This window comes from Mastacembelus armatus, chromosome 1 (assembly GCF_900324485.2).
Source record: "Mastacembelus armatus chromosome 1, fMasArm1.2, whole genome shotgun sequence".
NCBI classification, from domain to species: Eukaryota; Metazoa; Chordata; class Actinopteri; order Synbranchiformes; family Mastacembelidae; genus Mastacembelus; species Mastacembelus armatus.
The window spans coordinates 17,736,740-17,756,408 of NC_046633.1; the positions used below are offsets into that span (position 1 = coordinate 17,736,740).

The 19,669-nt window shown below is 42.8% G+C and overlaps 3 protein-coding genes across 5 annotated transcripts; 2 read left to right on the plus strand and 1 right to left on the minus strand.

The window, feature by feature from the left end:
* Nucleotides 1-4,057: 4,057 nt before the first annotated feature.
* On the plus strand, nt 4,058-5,895 carry LOC113127776 (transcription factor jun-B-like). 3 transcript variants are annotated; one of them, XM_026302556.2, is made up of 2 exons: nt 4,058-4,419; nt 4,636-5,895. In XM_026302556.2, the coding sequence occupies exon 2, from the start codon at nt 4,674-4,676 to the stop codon at nt 5,565-5,567; it is 894 nt and encodes a 297-aa protein (XP_026158341.1). In that variant the 5' UTR covers nt 4,058-4,419; nt 4,636-4,673; the 3' UTR covers nt 5,568-5,895. The 3 variants fall into 3 exon arrangements, with proteins under 3 accessions (XP_026158341.1, XP_026158339.1, XP_026158338.1); XM_026302554.2 differs by having other exon boundaries at nt 4,063-4,401; XM_026302553.2 differs by having other exon boundaries at nt 4,064-5,895.
* Nucleotides 5,896-6,905: 1,010 nt separating this feature from the next.
* prdx2 (peroxiredoxin 2) lies at nt 6,906-11,372 on the minus strand. Its single transcript, XM_026302557.1, has 6 exons — nt 11,238-11,372; nt 10,213-10,348; nt 9,654-9,807; nt 8,361-8,483; nt 8,052-8,182; nt 6,906-7,260 (listed from the first exon to the last, which is right to left on the minus strand). The coding sequence occupies exons 2-6, from the start codon at nt 10,313-10,315 to the stop codon at nt 7,178-7,180; spliced, it is 594 nt and encodes a 197-aa protein (XP_026158342.1). The 5' UTR covers nt 10,316-10,348; nt 11,238-11,372; the 3' UTR covers nt 6,906-7,177.
* A 2,824-nt stretch (nt 11,373-14,196) lies between these two features.
* On the plus strand, nt 14,197-19,099 carry LOC113127775 (protein Wiz-like). Its single transcript, XM_026302552.1, has 9 exons — nt 14,197-14,265; nt 14,645-14,716; nt 15,150-15,632; nt 15,964-16,785; nt 16,945-17,298; nt 17,568-17,782; nt 17,877-18,027; nt 18,119-18,275; nt 18,602-19,099. The coding sequence occupies exons 2-9, from the start codon at nt 14,704-14,706 to the stop codon at nt 18,756-18,758; spliced, it is 2,352 nt and encodes a 783-aa protein (XP_026158337.1). The 5' UTR covers nt 14,197-14,265; nt 14,645-14,703; the 3' UTR covers nt 18,759-19,099.
* Nucleotides 19,100-19,669: the final 570 nt, after the last annotated feature.

Genomic DNA, 19,669 nt, shown 5'->3' on the forward strand with positions numbered 1-19,669 from the left:
CTCAGGATGATCTGCTTTGGTTATCTCCTGATTTCTTGTCAGGCCAAAACGTCATTTTGTGCAGTACTTCTGGTTATGACCAAATACCTGCAAAATTAATTCATTACATTTTCATTCTGCTTAGATATGCATGTCCTAATTTGGCAATATTAATATGCTAACACAATAAACTAAGGTGGTGAGCATTACATCTGCTAAACATCATCATGTTAACATTGTCATTCTGAGGATGTTCCCATGTTAGCATTAGCAATTAGCTCAAAGCAGTGTTGAGCCTGTGGCCACAGGGAGTTGCAAACATAGCCAAAGACTTTTAGTCTTGTTGCTAATTGATCAGAAGGACAAAGCACTGACTAAATAATATTCACACATTGCCCTACTCATAACTAAGTTTATGTTTTTGACTTTTTCAAAAAAAAAAAAAAGGCAACAAAGAGCCTGTTCAATTAATAAAGCAAATGAGAGTATAAAATGGGATGAGACCTAATTAAACCCCCCACTTTCTGCTGCTTGCCTTTTTTTCACAGAATGGGTAGAGTGACAAGGAGTTTAAGCCTCCGTGTGGACAGAGGGGAAGTGGGAAGGACAGCTCCATATGCGTTACGTCAGCCAGAGGGGACAGCTGGGTCCGACTGTCTTTTCCTGCCACACTCATTTGGCCCCAGCAATCATCCTGTCTTGTGATAAAGGTCTCTCAGCGCTACAAGGCTCCTTGGCACTAACTGCGAGCTACAGATGAAGAATATGCTGATTAAAAGCATCTTCATTAAAGCGATTACATACACAAGGCAGTTCTAGTCCCAAGGGCAGCCAAATAACGATGAAGGGAAAGAAGAAAAAGGAGAAAGATTAAGGCTTTTGGTGCAGAAAGAGGAGGAGGGATGAAAGAGAAATCGACGATAGCTGCTTGTTAGGATTCATTTAAGTGACCCACAGTCTTTAAGGACTGTCTAGTAGTCTTTGGACTTACTATGCTGTGTGATGATGTGAGCTCTATTCTCCTCACAGGGACAGGCAGCTTTTTGCCCCGACGAACAACTCTACCTGACTCACCACACCTACAGGCCGCTTCCAGGTCATCGAGCTTCCAGCGTGGAAGACCTTGCCAAAGATGCAGGAAAGATGTTACTTCTGGTTCATTTAACAAAGCTGGCCAGTTTTAGCGCCTGAATAAGCTGAGGAGGTTGTGGTGGGAGGCGTAATGGAAAGGGGGGAGTTAAGTTGAGATGAAGGCCAAATGAACATCTGCAGCTTTCAGGCATTCTTCAGTTTAGTCCTTTTCTAACAAAAGTGTATTTGACGTTGGTGAGGTAAATACAGAGAATGGTAAGAGAAGAGGATAGCAGACAGGTTCGGATAAATCAATCATGCAAGCCAAATGGATTTAATGCATCAAAACTCTTTCAGTGAATGTAGATGACTCTCATTCTGTAAATGCAAGGCACTATTTTAATTGAACTACATCCTGACTTTGACATTTACTTCATCATTTTAAAATCCACCTCACAATGTGGTAAATTCAGCTTTGTCAATAGCCCTGTCTGCTTAGTGGAATTACTTCCTCTCTTTTTCTAGCGTCTGTATTCCACAGTTGACTTCACCTGCCCTCGGTCTATCTTCTGGGCACAGCCAGCAGTCATCACATAACCCAGTGATGTGCTAATGGCTAAAAAACAGAAAAAGAACAGAACAGAAAAAAAAAAAAAAGATCTTTATATGGCTCAGACACAGGCATGATCAGTTTCGGTACATTTGCAAAAATGTCTAAAACCTTTTCAAAAACATTTTCCCTTTTGTATTGTTGACTTTAGTTTGATGGACAAAAATTGACATTTTACCCATTTCTACAACACAGTAAATTATGTTGTCCATTATGTGATCTATCAAAGGCAGTATAATAACAGAACTGCATGACTAATTGAATTAACAAAACAAAATTTCATTGTTCATTGTCAGATTTCATAAGACAATCAAATTGTTTTCTCAAAAGCTGTTTATTTATAGTCTCTATGAGTATCAAACAATAAGGTAAGTAAGAGGTCATTGTTTTGTGATATCTCAAAGATATGACTGTAGTGATGTTTAGTAAGTGGATGAGGTCACTCTGAAACTGGAACTGACCACTAAGTGATACTTCACTCTCTTTCTGTGAAACTACCGTTTCTCTGTTTCCCCTCAACGTTTCTTGTCACCCACAGGGGATTCAACTTGTAAATCAGGCCACTTTTTCAGTGGGAGGGTCAGACTGACCAGTACGTGACAGCTGCCCAAACCTATGCGGCCTATGACTCCTACAAGCTGAGGAAGTGCACGCCATATGACTGATGTTGCATCAGATAGCTTAAACAGCATGCTCTATCCCTAAAATGTTACGGGAAATCTTCAGGCCTAACATAACTAGTACACCTTAGTTACCATTTCAGGTAAGGTGTGTAATTGGTGTAGAGGTAAAAAAGGCCAAACACTTTCACAATTTCAAAAGAAGACTTTAATCTGTAAGTCAAAACTGCTAAACTTTTATGAATGACCACTAAACATAGCCTAGTATACATCGACTGCACATTAAAGGAGGATTCCACCAATTTTACATGACAGTTGCAGTTTACGCATCATGAGACGTATGACTGTAGACACAGTTGTATAATGGCTTTGTGGGATTGAGGGTAGCTTTGATAAATTTGACAAAATAACCCAGATGATTTTAGAGTGATGCTATCATAATTAGTGTGAGCTTGAGAAATTTTTATCAGGAAGCCTGTGATCAAGGTGGAGGTGGGGAGTTTAATAGAAGTGACCTTCTGGCAGGCAGGGGTTGTTTGAAGAAAAACTATTAAAATCCATAGTGGGCAATGTAGGTGTTAGTGTTTCTGGAGCATACCATTCTTACCATTCTTCTTACAATCTGTATGTTAAGTTTATGAGTGCAATATTAACTGGGCCAAGTGTAAAATGTCTGTCAAATTCCTCCACACCACGGGTCCAAAGTTCAATAATTACCTTTATTGTATGCTATATTTTTCTTGCTGTACTCTTTCAGGCTGTGTGTGTTATGTATTAAGTTCAGTGGTTAAGGAGAACTTAACCAATTGTTCAAAATTACAGCTGATATGGGAGTGAGAACAAAGTAGCGACCGGGTTTTGGGTGAACTGTTCCTTTAAGTTAACATGATTTGCAAACACACACACACATATGACCCGAGGATAGACAGCCTAATACATAAGCAAAAGGCTGGAAAGTCGAACAAGAGGACAAACGTGCGGGGGCGCATGGCCCTCTGGCAAATGAATCAGAGGTCATTACCATACAGAGACAAAGATGTCTTTCTACCAAACAGGTGTTCAGTTCAGGAAACATGTATTTATTTTAATATCATTGGAAGGTCCATCACTTTTATATATTCCTGTAACTTATATAGTAAAGTGTTAAATTCTGGCTGCACCTAATAAACTTAAAGATCTGGCTAAGATTAAGGTCCCACATCTTTTTTATTCTAATGATAATTACAACTAGACCCATTTCATTTCTATATCATTATGTAAACCTGCCGCAGCAGTTTTTGGTGGCCAAGATAATGTCCAGTGTTATTACTACCTTTAAATATTGTTTGTCTCGCATAATAAAGACTGCATCCGTTTGTTTGACACCCTGACCATGTTTCCTTGCTTTGCCAGTTGCCCATATGTTTCATGGAGTACTGAAGACATCACACCCAAGAGTTAACGCCACCCTCCCACCCTCTCCCTGCCTGCGGGGTAAAGGGGGGTGGCAGTGCGCCTCCTCCACCTTCCACACCCCGCAGAGCTGGAGTCGCGCCAGGATGGGATTGGCTTCCCGCTTCAGCGAGGGAGAAACTGGTGCGCCAGGATATCCAAATATGGTCTGTCCGATATCAGTTTGGATCGCATGACTCAGCACCAGAGTATATATCCTAACCGATGGGATAGTTTTTGAGGGGAAAAGGCGAAGTGACTGTTGGAATGTGTGCCAGTAATAGGCCGATTGTGCTTCAGATGACTGTGAGCCTTGGGAAACCTCGAGCCTGACTGTTATTAAATAACAGGGAGTGTGGATGTGTGACTAGGGTAGACTGTTTTAAAGGTTTACCTGGGTTGAGTTTCCCTCACGCCGAATAAGCCTCGTCTTGTTTACAGTCCTTGTTCCTGGCAACAACGTCATCAGGTCTAAGTGACGCGGAACGGGGAGGAAACGACCAATCAGCGGGCTGATCGGAGCGCGTGTACCGCCGGAGCATATAAATACAGCTGTGCGGGGCGGCCGCCTGTCACTATAGAGGAAACAGAAGTGGATATCTGACTCAGAGCAGAAAGGACTCTCCTACACACGAGTGGATTGAAAACATCTGAATTAGTCAGTGGACTCCGCTTTGAATCCAACTAAAGGTACAAATCGACGACTTGGTACAGTACAGTTCCACTTTTTTGGAAGTTTTGCTCTGTTTTGATAGCTTCAGTATAATAATAAGGCGGGACTTTGTGCTGGAGATTGACTGAATTGGGACACTGAAACCTCTTTGCAGCGCACTCTTGTATTTGACTGTCTGATTTGAAATATGTCCACAATAATGGAACAGCCTTTTTATGACGACTCGTTTCTCTCTGCTTATGGCCATCCAGGCGCAGCCCTGCCAGACTACAAGCTGCTAAAGCAGAATATGAACTTGAACTTCTCCGATTCATATCGGAACTCAAACTTCAAGTCACAGCACCTGCGCGCCGACAGTGATTTCTATTCAGCGGCAACGGCGGACGTGGGCTCACTGAAGCTCGCCTCTCCCGAACTGGAGCGACTGATCATCCAGAACAGCAACGGGGTCATCACTACAACGCCGACACCTGGGCAGTACCTCTACAACCGCGGGATCACAGAGGAACAGGAGGGTTTTGCTGAAGGTTTTGTTAAAGCGCTTGACGACCTACACAAGATGAACCAGATGGCTCCTCCAAATGTGTCCATCGGCACCGGTGGCGTTGCCTGCTCGGCCCCAGCCTCTGTGTTCGGTTCCTCCATGCAGCCAGAGTCGCTCGAGTACACCACCTTGAGCAGCTGCACCACGAACCCCAGCCTGTCCTCGACAGCCAGCTATCCCTCCACCACCATCAGCTACCTGCCCCACCACCAGTACCACCAGCATCCCCAGGCCGTTGCGCACGGATCTCACCATTTCCAGCACTCTCTGGCCGGAACGGGCATCCACTCGCAGCGCTTCGGGGTTTTCAAAGAGGAGCCTCAGACAGTCCCCGACATGAACAGCAGCGACAACGGCTCTCCACCCATGTCCCCCATCGATTTAGAGAACCAGGAGCGGATCAAAGCGGAGCGCAAGCGGCTGAGGAACCGGTTAGCAGCTTCCAAGTGTCGGAAACGCAAACTGGAGCGCATCGCTCGCCTGGAGGACAAGGTGAAAGTGTTGAAAACAGATAACGCCGGACTGTCAAACACTGCCTCCCTGCTGCGGGAACAGGTGGCCCAACTCAAACAGAAAGTCATGACACATGTGAGCAGTGGCTGCCAGCTCATGTTAGCGCCCAAAGTGAAGTCTTACTGAAGAAACAATGCACTTTGTACAAAACACTGGTCATGAACTGCACTGACAAAAAGGAACAGTCTTTATAGTCCACGCTGTATCCGAGAACTGGATCATTATGGTTTCTTCGGCTGAAAAAAAAAAATATCACAGAAATCATTCAAGACTAAAACACTTAGGGCATTTTTGAAGCTGTTTTTAAAAGTGTCATCTTGCCTTTGCCTGTTTACATTTTTCTTGTACTGCTATTTGTGATGCTTCCTATGTAAGTTATTTGTGTTTGTCAGGTATGACCTGATTATTTTTTACTTGTACAGTATATTTAAGTAAATTAAATGGTAAAAGGAAATATCTCGTGTTGTTTCTTATTGAGGCTGCGCATTTAAAACGGTCAATTCGAGTAATTGTTTTTAATCACCACACTGATGTCAGTGGTTTCTCAGTAGCTAAGTTTAAGGCAGCAGCAGTCCCAGCGTAGGACTCTTTCCCTATTGACGTAAAAACGTCAGTCCATACATGGTCAACTTAGCTGGCAAACGTCACATCGCGAAAAGGTTTCCGGGAACTCCCTCCTACATTGCCCGTCAGAAAAGCTGCGCTCTCGCCTTCACGCCCTCTTCACACCACAGTGTTTTGTGTGTATGTGTAAGTGAAGAGGTTTGTCAATGAGTGGTTTATTCGAGTTCTGGGAGTTTCCCCGTTCTGCTTTCAATTTCCCAAAACAAGTCGTGAGAACACAAGCTCAGGAAAATGGTTGCAAAAGGTTCCAGACAAACTTTCTGTCTGAAGAACTAGTTAGAGATTACAAGAATCGGTGCCCTAAAAGCTGGCACGAATAAATGTTTGAAGTAGCTGTAACCAAATCATAGAAGTACCAGTGACAGAAAGTGCCCAGTTAATTGTATAAACCTGGACATAACTCAGGGTTTCTGTAGGAGTCATTACACAGGAAAATGTAATCCAAAATAAACAGTGGAACACATATGGATAAACGTTCTCCTCAAACAGTGGCAAGTATCTGCAGCTGGGACAGTTATGCAGGGCTGTGGTAAATCATCTCCAACTATCCAAACTTTCCCAATTCAGTAACATGTGGCAACGCCAGGTTGCTGTGCTGAGTCAAATACCAGAACTCCAATATTAACCAAGACTTCACAGCCTCATGACAGACTCACATCCTGTGCCAGACACAACAACCAGAACTGACACACCAAGTTTACTTCAAGAAGTCTGCTGGCATAATACTTCGAAACAGTATAGTCAAACTAGAAAGCACAAGTAACAAGCTCAAAGATTCATGGCACCACCCGGAGGTCACAAGTGGAATAATGTTTATATGCTAAAGCACTTCAGACAAAATTAATTTTCTCACTGCTTTAATAAAGATGGTAACGTAAATCATTGACAGCAAGAAAAGATACAAGTTTTTTTTCTGAAAAAGGAACAAAACAACTACACTTTCAGTGCTTGAGACTATGAGGTTTTCCCGTTAATTGGACGCTGGATGTACAAGGACAAACTGCAACAAGGTCTGAAAATTTGTTCGGTGTAATATTAGACTGGACGTCATGAGAACCTCTCTTCTGAAGGCAAGTGCTATGGTTAGGTCGTCAGCCAGTAGAGCGTCACATTTAATGCTTGGAGAAGAACTCTTTGCTTTTCTCAACGTCAGGGATGATGGTCGCGCTTCCAGGTTTCCAGCCAGCAGGGCACACTGTGTGGAGGGGGGCAACATGCACCATGAGATGTTAGCAACAAACACTGAACTCAGTGCACTCCGAGGACAGAGTGCATGTGTAAACACCCAGGAGGGTAAACAAACAATGCAAGGTCATTTATACAAACTCACTGAACCCCACCAATTCAGTTTATAGCAACAGGTAGCATAATGTCACCAGTTTTAGATAAATGTTGAGTAACACTGGTGAAAGTTCTGCCAAAAATATTTAGTCATAAATTCATCATTTTGACCACTGTGTGATTTTTAAAAAAAAACTTTTTTTTTTTTTTACATGTTATTTGATGGGACACAGGATCAATTTACTTTAGAGCTGCACTTAGCAACAATTTTAAGAATTGATAAATCTGTTGCTTATTTCTTGAACCACATTTGGTGCCTGAAAACTAAACATATCAAAACCTAACTTATTTTCTTAAGTCTCAGTGATACTGAATCCCCTTCGTGTATTATTCCAACATGTTTCTCATCAGGTGCTGCTCCATTACTGTTGTGCTCTGTGCGCCATGGAGGATCAGACCTGCATATTTAGCACTTCACACTTCTCCCCTTTCCTTAATACAAAGTGCTCTCAAATTTCTAAGTCTACTCATCTAGTTACCTATCCTACAGCATAACAACTAACTTTATCAAATGTTTTGTCTCCATGATGTACTCCCTCTGCAATGTCTCACACAGCTATGTCATTGGACTAATTGATGACTAAATTCATTACCAACTATTTTAAATCATCTATTTATTATTTGTTGCAGCCGTATTTTACTCACCCTCTCCAAATTTGTCAGTGTGCTGGAAGGCCTGGACCAGGCGCAGAGTCTCATCCACAGAGCGACCCACTGGCAAGTCATTGATGGTGATCTGCCTCAAGACGCCCTTGTCATCAATTACAAAGAGACCCCTGAGGAGTAGTATTGTATAGGTTCATAGATATTCTTTTGTACTTCCCACTTCTAGTGCCTTCTTAGTCATAACAGTAGTAACCAAAGAGCAGAGAAATTATTCTTCCAAGTTCCCAGGAGAGCTCAACTACTGGCCTTTCAGATAAAGCCTTTATTTAAATGACAAGCTGTTCTAACCTGAATGCGATGCCATCATCCTCCTTCAGCACACCATAGTCTAGGGAGATTTTCTTGGTGAGGTCTGCCACGAGTGGGATTTTCATGTTACCAAGCCCCCCCTGCTTCCTTGGTGTGTTGCACCTGTGGGTGGGGGGAGTTCAGCAGTACCAGTAAATACAACTTGTCAAACCGTATTTCAAACATTGTACAATGTTTATATTTTTATTTTAGCACATTACATAAATTTCTGGCAAGCAGTGTGTTTACCATTTTCTTCTACTTCTGATAAATGAGTAGCAAAATAGATGCAACAAAGGTTTATTGCTGCCCTCTATTGGTAGTCAGCACAACCCATTCACAGCACACCTAGACACTGGTGACTCAACTGCAGTAAACTGAATTAGTGTCATGAACATAGTAAATTTCCCAGCAAGTCCTGTTTGTTACCAAACTTGGTTATTATGACTTCATACCTCAGGAGATAAAACATGCGTTGACATGGATGATACAATTGAACTTAAGCAACAAAATAAGAGCACCTCCAGGAAAGCTAAAATGAGACTTATTTAGTGATCTTATAAACAAAGATGTTTCCCTAAAAGAGACCAAATATGACCCAGCTGAGGCTAGTTTCCATAAAAATGCTCAAACCAAACATGTTAAAACTGAAAAATAATACACTACTTCTACAAGTGTTCTTGTAGTGCAATTCATGACCCTAAATTCCTTACACCCTTTTCTTCCTTCCAGAAAGTGCTGTTTGACAGAGAGTCGTTACCTCAGAACTTATCAGGACTATGCAGAAAAGCCAAGTGACAGAAGATAAACCGATTAAGCGGGATGGGTGTTGTTGCAGATCTGCCAAAAATCATCAACAGTGTCAGACATTACCAAAAAGGGAGGCCCGGTCCTAAGTTATTTTACCATCTGATCTGTATGAAGTACTAATCCAACATTTTTACTTTCCTACACGTCAAAGCTGCTCAGTGGATGCTAGCTTTAAGTAGACATGGACCAAAATAGTTATGAATCTAGATTAGCTTTAGTTGAGTAGTTCAAAGTATTTGAAGTTGAAACCACAGCTTTCATTTAACAGATTCTTTATGTTTTAGTGTCCAGTTGCTTTTTCATAATGTCTGCTTCCCAGCAAAGACAACTTAAGACAGTTTACACCACTTAGTGACAGCTGTGTGCATGATATTTGCCAACTGCTGACTCAGGACCACTGAAGTAGTGAAGTTCAGGCAGAAAACAAATCATACCTAAAACAAGTCAAGTCATGATTTTCTTTCAGTCAGGATGGATTCTCACCATGCCAAGTGGGAGAAATGAGAGTCTATGGAGCACCCAATAACCTCACAGCCAATATTGCGGAACTCCTCTGCCCGGTCGCTGAAAGCCACAATCTCAGTGGGGCACACAAATGTGAAGTCCAGGGGGTAGAAGAAGAAGACGACATACTTCCCTAAGAGCACAGAAGACAGGAAATGAGGGAAGCATTGACTCTGGGCAAACAATATTAGATACAGTAGTAGCTGTTAATCAGGCTACAGGCAATGTAGAGTAAATGGTCTTAATTGTATAGAGCTTTTCTACACTTACTCAAAGTGCATTTACACTATTTCCCCATTCACACAGTCACTCACACTCATACACCGATGGAACAACCACTGGAGGCAACTTGGGGTTCAGTGCCTTGCCCACGGACACGTCGACATGCGGACTATTGAACCAACCCTCTAGTTCACAGTCGACCTTCTTTACCTCCTAAACCACAGCTGCCCCCCAATTAGACCAAAGACATCAGAAGTAACAAGGTACAAACACTTTTACTCTGACTGGTGTGAACAACTGATGAAAAATACGTTACCTCTGTAGTCTGACAGCTGGATTTCCTTGAACTGTCCATCCACTACAGCTGTGGCTTTAAAGTTTGGGGCAGGCTTGCCAATCTTAGCATTTCCAGAGGACATGATGGTAGTGGTGGTGGTGGCAGCAGCAAATTACTGCAGGAGACAGCACATTCATGTTACCAGCATGATCCTGAAGCTCATAAACAGATAAGCACAGGTGGGTGGAGCCTGAGGCCCCTCCTGGAGCTCTTATAGCAGATAATCCTCCAACATTAAAACAAGCAAACAAAACACAAAACAAATGTGATCTTGAGGCCTGTGACAGGGCTGAATTATGGATTTGCAGCGCTAACAAAAAAAAAAAAAAAAAACACTTTCACAAAGCCCTTAGTCACATGCAAGTTATGTCCAGCGTAGAACAATGGCCTTTTAAGGAGGTTACATAACCATGATAAGCAGAAATCAGGACACTTACTGCGTGTATATATACACACACGCGCTTTTATTAAGCGTCAGACATACGCTTTGTTAACCCAAGGTTACAGTTCGCAATGATTTAGAAATACAGGATAAAATTTATAAAACCATAAAACAGCGTCAACCCAACAAGTCACAGCATTGAACAAGCTGTGCATTAGAGAAAACTTTTTGCCTGGTTACACCTGAATAAACCGACAGTGGACAATACTTTGGTGCCCTCAAAGCTTTAAGTTGGAGCCTTGCTCTTGCAGCCAGCATTGCTCGGTGGGCAAAGTTCAGCGGTGTAACGTTAGCTTCACAGATAAAGGCCGAACAAAGCAACAGGCCGCCGGCTAGTCTCTCCTATGAGCTAACGTTACAGCCCAGAGACAAAGAAAAGCCAGAGACAGACACTTCAGGCAAGGGGAGCAACTAGGCTGCTACCCGGCACTGCCTGGCCGTCTCAGCCCCGTTAGCTTGAGCTGCTAAACCGCCTTCTTTGTTCCCGCCCTGGACGAATCGCGCAGAGATAAGAGAAACTTCTGAAAATGAAAACCAGGTAAACACATAAGTGCCCACTCACCTATGTCCGCGTAAAGATATGGATTATTACAGCACAGGTCTGCTGCTAACCGAAGAACAGAGAAATCAAAGGACGGACGAGCTGCGCGCAAGAAGTATGCAGGACACGAAGAGGGCTCCGGAAGAGAAAATACAATGACCCTTTTCAAAGTAAAAGCTGAGGTTAGCACGTATTTGTCAGCAGCTGAATCAAATTAATGATATTAAACTAAAATGACTTAACACTTTACATTAAGAGTACAACTCATTTGCTTTGATTTAATACAGGATGTATTTGATTAATGCAGAATGTTTCATGAACTCCTGTGATCAGTTCATATTAATATTCTCATTTTACTCATTTACATTTGCTTTCACTTTATTTAAAAACAATATTTATAAAGGCCACAGTGCATTGGAACATTTTTTACACATTCCAAACAAATCTTAAAAGCACTAAAAAATAACTTGGTGCTCCTTCTATAGAGGAGCAATATACAATTTGCCAGTAGCATTTATGTAAAGATGCTCTGGAAATAATAGGATCACGCTTTCCTTTGAACATGTCAGTCCAGTTCGTCCTGTCAGTCTTCTAATGACAGCTGCACACAACATGCCTGTCTTTTAACTGCATCTTTTTCACCTTATCATTAAGTATCTCATTCCCATGTATTATTAATGTGCAGCCACTATACTATCTTAAAATACTTAAATCCCACCAGTGTTCATTTTAGCATTTTGTTTTAGGTTCTATTGTTAGTCTTTTAAAAATATGTATGTTATATAAGTTTTAGTTAAACTGTAGTTATTTTCTCATTTAATTTTTTGTTAGTTGTTTGTTTGTGAAGAAGATTTTTTAGCTGTTACACTTGAGTCTAATGTTCTTATATATATGCAGTTTACAAACATGCATTTTAGGGTTACAATGCAACCACAAAGGGGCACAATCCAGTGTCTTCATGTGTTGGTCCCAAGTCCGGGTAAATGCAGAAGATTGTGTCAGGAAGGGCATCCGACGTAAAATTTAAGCCAAATCAAACATGAGAATCACAAATATGACTTCTATACCGGATTGGTCTCGGCCCGGGTTAACAACGACCTCCACTGGTGCTGTTGATTTACAGGGTGCCAGTGGAAATTGGACCTACTGTTGGTCGAAGAAGGAGAGGAGGAAGGTGTGTTCATAGGCAAAGAGAGAAGAGGAAGGGCAGGAGTGTAGGACTTAGAGTAGGGACTTTGAATGTAGGGACTTTATCAGGGAAAACTAGAGAGTTGGCTGATATGATGGAGAGAAGAAAGATGGATATCTTGTGTGTTCAGGAGACCAGGTGGAAAGGTAGCAAGGCCTTTAGATTAGGAGCAGGGTTCAAGTTGTTTTATCATGGTGTGGATGGAAAGAGGAATGGGGTAGGAGTTATCCTGAAGGAGGATTTTACTAAGAATGTTCTGGAGGTGAAGAGAGTGTCAGATAGGGTGATGAGTCTGAAGCTGGAAGTTGAAGGTGTGATGTTGAATGTTGTCAGTGGTTATGCCCCACAGGTAGGATGTGAGTTAGAAGAGAAGGAGAAATCCTGGAGGGAGATGGATGAGGTGATTCAGGGTATCACTAGTGGTGAGAGAGTGGTGATTGGGGCAGACTTCAACGGACATGTTGGTGAGGGAAACAGAGGTGACAAGGAAGTGATGGGTAAGTTTGGTATGCAGGACAGGAATGCAGAAGGACAGATGGTGGTAGAAAAGGATGGAAATGGCTGTAGTGAACACATTTTTCCAGAAAAGGGAGGAGCATAGGGTGACATATAAGAGTGGAGGCAGGAGCACACTGGTTGATTACATCTTGTGCAGACATTACAACCTGAAAGAGATCAGTGACTGCAAAGTAGTGGCTGGGGAGAGTGTAGCCAGACAGCATAGGATGGTGGTGTGTAGGATGACTCTGGTGGTGAGGAAGATGAAGAGGACAAGGGCAGAGCAGAGGACCAGGTGGTGGAAGTTGAAAAAGGAAGAGTGTTGTGTGGCTTTCAGGGAGGAGCTGAAACAGGCTCTGGGAGGTCAGGAGGTTCTTCCAGATGACTGGACAGCTACAGCTAAAGTGATCAGGGAGACAGGAAGGAGGGTACTTGGTGTGTCATCTGGAAAGAGGAAAGCAGATAAGGAGACTTGGGGGTGGAATTAGGAAGTTCAGGAGTGTGTTAAGAGGAAAAGGTTACAGGGAGATGCAGCGTAAAGTGAAGGTAGAGGTGGCAAAGGCCAAACAAAGGGCATATGAGGATTTGTATGATAGGTTGGACACTAAGGAGGGAGAGGTGGATTTGTACAGGTTGGCGAGGAAAATGCCAGGGAAGCCAGATTGAGATGGTTTGGACATGTTCAGAGGAGGAACAGTGAATACATTGGTAAAAGGATGCTGAGGTTAGAGCTGCCAGGAAGGAGGCCTAGAGGAAGACCAAAGAGGAGGTTCTTGGATGTAGTGAAGGAGGACATGAGGATAGTTGGTGTGGGTGAGGAGGATACAGAGGATAGGGTTAAATGGAGGCAGATGATTCGCTGTGGCGACCCCTGAAGGGAGCAGCTGAAAGGAAAAGAAGATGCATTTTAGGGTTACAGCTGTACAATCTTTGTTGTGAACAGTTATGGTTAAAGGTGCTGTAACGTACTCTCCAGAACATCAGAGATTCATTCACATTTTGAATAAAATCCATGGTGTTTAATGGCAGAAGCTACATTACTGTATTATGGATACTTATCAAATGTTAATCCCTAAATTACTCCCTATTTCTTGGTTTTGGGATTTTTAAATTTAGATTAGATTAGAACATCAAGGAACAACACAGCAGTCTGGTGTTTACTACAATTTGAACCGAGCAGGAAGGCCCCAGGAAACATTAAGCATCTAAGGAGAGTCACGTTTGATCCTCTAAACCTCTGCTTGGCTAACCCCAGGGCTTTTATTTTGAAAAATGACATCACCGGCACAGGGTTAACCACTACTTCCGCTGAGCTGGTCAGTGAATCTGATGTTTTGAGGCAGTTTGATTGTGGCTCGTCAGGTAAGGTTTAGGTTTACCGGGTTGGGGTTACTGGTTTTTGTAAGTAATCGTTTTTGTTTAGTTTCCAGTCGAGGGCATAGGATGTGTAGCTAGTCGCGATTTCGCTTAAACAAACCTGAAATAGGGCTAATTTGCAGCTAACGTTAGCATGCTTTAAAAGGATGCAACAGAGGTAACTAGCCTCGGTTAGCTTGTACATGAAATACTTCACTTGTACATGTTAATTTGTCTGTTACTTTTTGTCGAGTCACATTATTTTGGTCCACGTTTGTTATTTATATGTTCTGAAAAACTATGACAGCTAAAGATCCATGCTGATCTGCATTGATTTCTGTCACTTTCTCAATGTATATTTTCTATTTCACCCTGACACACATAGACCCGCAGGAAGTCAGCTTTCTTAGACTTCAAAACAAGCTCACAGAGATATCAGCAGCCATGGATTCACAAGGTAAGAGCCTATAAATGAGTTCCCATCACTTTTTCGGACTCATCTTATTTATCATTTATGAATACAGGTTTATAATTATTTTTCATTTTCCTACATGTGTTCTATTGTGCAAATCAGGAAATTAGGTTTTAGTTTGTAGGTCTGCACCTGGTCAGTACCAGCGCTGACATGGACTGTGTTCTTTGTCCACAAACTGTTTGTTTCTTTGATACTTTTATAATAAAATTTTATGTTTCTGCTATGAGGTTAATTTGTTTGATCATTGAGGGCCTTCTGTTACTTTACAGAAAGGTGATTCCAATTAGACTATGCCGTGTGATATAGATGTGCTGTAGATTTTAAAGTCAGCAGGGAGACATCTGGAATTTTTTGGCTACCTCCTGATTGGAGACACAATTTGTGATGACCAACTTTCACCTGAACTTCCCCGCAGCATCCCCACAGCCAGTCATGTGTGAAGTCTGTGGAACATACTTCGAGACACGTCGCGGGCTGTCCAGCCACGCTCGCCTCCATCTTCGGCAGCTTGGCGTCACGGTGTCAGAGAGCAGTGGAGCTCCAATAGAGCTCCTCTACCAGCTCATCCAGGAGAGAGATGGCTCCCTTCCTAATTTCAAGGCAGATTCCTCTGCGCCTGCATCGACAAATCTCAAAAATCCAACCCAGCAGGAGTCCAAGGTTCCCTCAGCACAAGAGGACAAGACTGCCTCCCTCAAGGCAGTGGTCATGACAACTCAACAAAAGATGGATCACCAGGGATCTCCAGCTAAGTTAAAAGAATCAGCCGCCACTCTCCTCCCCTCCTCTCCTTCTGCTCTTATGGTCAGTGAAGGCGGCAGCACATCCTCCGTGGAGCACCAGCCCAAAACTAAACCACTGTGGGCACCACTGGAAACAGATGCCCCCATCACCTTAGGTATGGCTAAATCAATCAACCATCCATTAGCTACTGTATACCGGTCCCAGGTGGGCTGGAACCAATCCTATCTGACACTGGGGAAAAAATAAATAAATATAACCCTGGACAGATCACCAGTCTGTCACAGCAACACACGACACATAGAGATAGATATGAGCAATTGTATAAAGTAAATCATGTTAATACTGAGGTTTCTAGCTGTCAGACAAAACTTAACATTATAATATGACTATTGATTTCACATTTATGTTTTAATACAGCACATCACAATGCACTGTCATTCTGCTGACCTTGTAACTTTCTCCCATCATTTTCTTCATTTGTGCAGCTTCAGACACCATAGATGAGGTCTGTGTTTGCCAGCTCTGTGGCTGCTGGTATGAGACACGCAAGGGTCTGTCCAGTCATGCTCGGGCCCATCTGCGCCAGATTGGTATCCCTGACAGTGAGATTAAGGGTAGCCCTATTGACTTTCTTTACCAGGTTATGGCAGAAGAGGATCTTAAGCCCATCAGCAGTGAGCAACAGGAGCAGCTCACATCAGATAGTCCATCTAGGTCCTCTTCCAAACGCCCCTCTGATCTGTCCTCTCCACCTGCATCTCCCTTCAGTAAACGACTGAAAACATCAGAGGAGTGTACTTGTATTCTGTGTGGGGAGGAATTTGAGAACCGTAAAGGTCTGGCCAGTCATGCACGCTCTCACCTGCGTCAGATCGGGGTGACTGACTTGCTGGGGAAAAGCTCTGCAATCGACACTATCCAGGAGCTGGTCAGCAGTGGTGTGTTAGAAGCCGTGTACCCCTACAAAACCAGCAGTACAACCAGCTCATCTGCATCTGTAGCATCAGCCTCTCCCGCAGCTCCACCTCTGTCTCCAGCTTCTTCAGGTCAATCCCTGACCCCGTTTCCCTCCGCATCCCTTTCTCCAAGCTCTACAAAGAGTGCTCTGTCTCCTCAAACCCCTGGTAACAGGGCCCCAAAGGCTAAGAAAGGCTATCGGCTGGCTGTAGACCCCCTCCACAGGAAGCCCAAGCCTGAGCCCGTGGAGGTTGAGGTGTCTGTTCAACCAAAGGCATCCAGCACCAACAGCAGCTCTCTGACACAGAGGTCACCTGATCCTGTTGCTGCTGCAAAGCCTCAGAATGCAGGTAAAGCAAGTAGATATCCCTTAATATCAGTGGTTGGCATAGGCTGGTTGTTTAGTTTCAATGTTAATTTCTGTTCCAATTGATTTAACCTTTTCTTTTTTGCATTAATTCAATTATAAGTTTATATATGAACATCAATGCTTGAATGTATCCCTTCAGTGTCCCCTGCACTTGGACAGTCCCCGCCGTCAGTCCTTTGTGATTACTGTGGCCAGCTATTTGATACCCGTAAAGCCCTGTCATGCCATGCTCGAGCCCACCTGCGCCAGCTTGGGCTGACCTGGTCAATCAGAACATCGCCAATTGACCTCCTCAAAGAGGTGATGACCCATGGTGAAGAAGGCAGGAAGGTTTCTTCAGTGTCAGGCAAAGCCACCTGGACCCCTCAAGGCTCCAAGAAATCCCGGGACAGCCTCCAGTCGGGGGAAACAGCCTCCAGCACCAGCACCACACCCTTGGATTATTCCATGAAGGAGAATTCCCACTCAGTTAAGAGTGGGCCCACACACGTAGGTAAGAATGTCACTATAAAGCAAGAGATGAGATATTTGTGGCAGATCAAAGTGTTGTCTCACAGAGTGGTGGAAATGTGTTAAAAGAATAGTTCTTGTTGTTTTATGAGAATGCCTGTTTCTGTTATGATAGGTTTTGAGAAAAGAAGACTTGTGTAAGAAGAGGTAAACATTTTGAGTAGTGGAAGCAAGTTTAGTATACCACAGATGTCAATTTACACACTATTATAGTAAAACGTGACGTCTAAACACATCTCCTCTTTGTGTCAGACACATCCTGTGAGCTTTGTGGGTTTGACTTTGAAAACCGCAAAGCCCTGGCCAGTCATGCACGAGCCCACCTCAGACAGCTGGGTCTCATCGAGTGGAAGGCAGACGGAGTGAGCTCACCGATCGAACTCCTCAGCGACTTGATTCGCAAGGATCCGGTCAAAGTGGCAGCAATAACCCAACGCTATCGTACGGGAGACCTCTATATCAAGAAGGTGGAGGGAATATGCTTAAAGAAGTCCCATTCATATTTGGATACACACAGAGTTAAAAAAAAATCCTAACTTGCTGTACAATCATTTTTTTTAGTCGCAGAAAGCTGCACTTTCACCTGCTGTGTCCATAGACTCTGACCCGGTGCCGGGCAGCAGCTTGAGGCCTGAACTCAAGGTGAACAGAGAAGATTTTCACACACGGGCTGCTGCAGCCCACAGCAACTCTGGTGTGCGCTTCCCAAGAGGTGAGAAACAAAAGATTGTAGAAAATAGCCAGATACAGATATGCTGTAATATTCCTGTATGTTGCTGTAATACCTCTTCACATGGTTTCAGGGGTCCACCCACCAAAACACAAAGTGCCTGTAGGAGAAGAAAATCAGGACTCCCAGCAAGCTTCACGGACTAGCAGCAGCATCCCTGCTCTGCTGCCAAAACCGCCCCTAACACCGCTTGTCAAAGTGGTGGGCAAACTCTATTACCTCAAGTGCAGGTCAGTCTGTAAAATACAAAACATAAAGATGCACGTTCCGATCAGATTTATTGTGTAATACGGTTAAGAGTGATAAATAAAGAGGCTTTATCTGTATTTAATATCAATAACGGACAAAATGTTAATGCCAGTCATACTGTACATACATATAATTATCAGCAGTTTGCAGTGTGAGGTATTGAAGAATCAGTCTTTATTTGGCATTATTAGGTAGTAGTCAGTAAAACTTCTAGTTCACAAAGTTTCCGAATTCTGAGATGCATATTGTCTAATGGCATTATCAGGAAGTTATTGTACCCCATCTCTGTCTCTGTGCTGCTGTTCAGGTTCTGTGAAGAAGTGTTTCATGGGCCTCTGTCTGTTCAAGAGCAGTGGATCACACACCTGCAGAACCACATCCTGTCACTGGGCTATAAAGGCAAAGCATCTCCTCCAGCTGCGCCAGTGACAGCTCCAGCACTTGTCCACCCAGTAGCCGTCTGAGGCATCGAAATCTTTCTGTACTTCACTCAGCAAAGTCGACATTTTCACACGTCATGTCAGAGTCAACAAAAGCTTTTTGTGTCACATTGTCAAGAAAATGAGGTGTTCACTTTTTTGTCCCAGAGAGGTCGCACTTGAGCCATATGGGGAAAGCAGCAGAGCGTGATCTGCTTAGGTTCAGTACTTATCGCTGGATGTTTTCATTTGGATCAGTGCTTTCCTCCTGCTGTTCACACATTCCTTCATTTATACAGATGTTAAACATGTTTGAATGTTATTTAGTGTTATGTGTCACTAGCAAATAACATGTCCCACACAGAGAGAATAATTGTAGCAAAAAACTTTTTTTTTCCTTATGAGTAGACTGGTGATTTTGTGATATACTTTCTCTCCTTTATATGCCTTTGTCTGGAGTCTTGTTTTATAAATTTAGCTGTATTTGACTTTAAATCTTGGAGAATTTTGTTTTTTCATCACATGAAATGTTTTTGATTATCACAGCTCTGATGGTAGAAAGTAAGAGACAGAATTTGTACCCACCTGATGACATCTCTGTAGAAAAAAAAAACTGTCCTGAGTAGAATGACACTGTGGTCTATACTTCCTGTTTTCTTCGAGTGTAACTGTTAACTATGTATTGTTTTTCTGGTCTTCTGACATTTCTTTTTTAACAATTTATAAGTAAATTAAATTCTGTCTTGTATATAAACATTCAAAGATGAAACCTCTTTTTTTAATCTATATGAACCATCCAGATGGAACTCAATGGATATGAATCTGGAACCTATGATGACCTGCACTTCACCAACAAGCATGGTTTGGATGTAATTCAGGATGTCATGTCTCCATTCAGTCATTTCATTGTGTTTTTTGTTTTTCTGTCTTGAATCTTGAGTCATTCATGGTTTTTA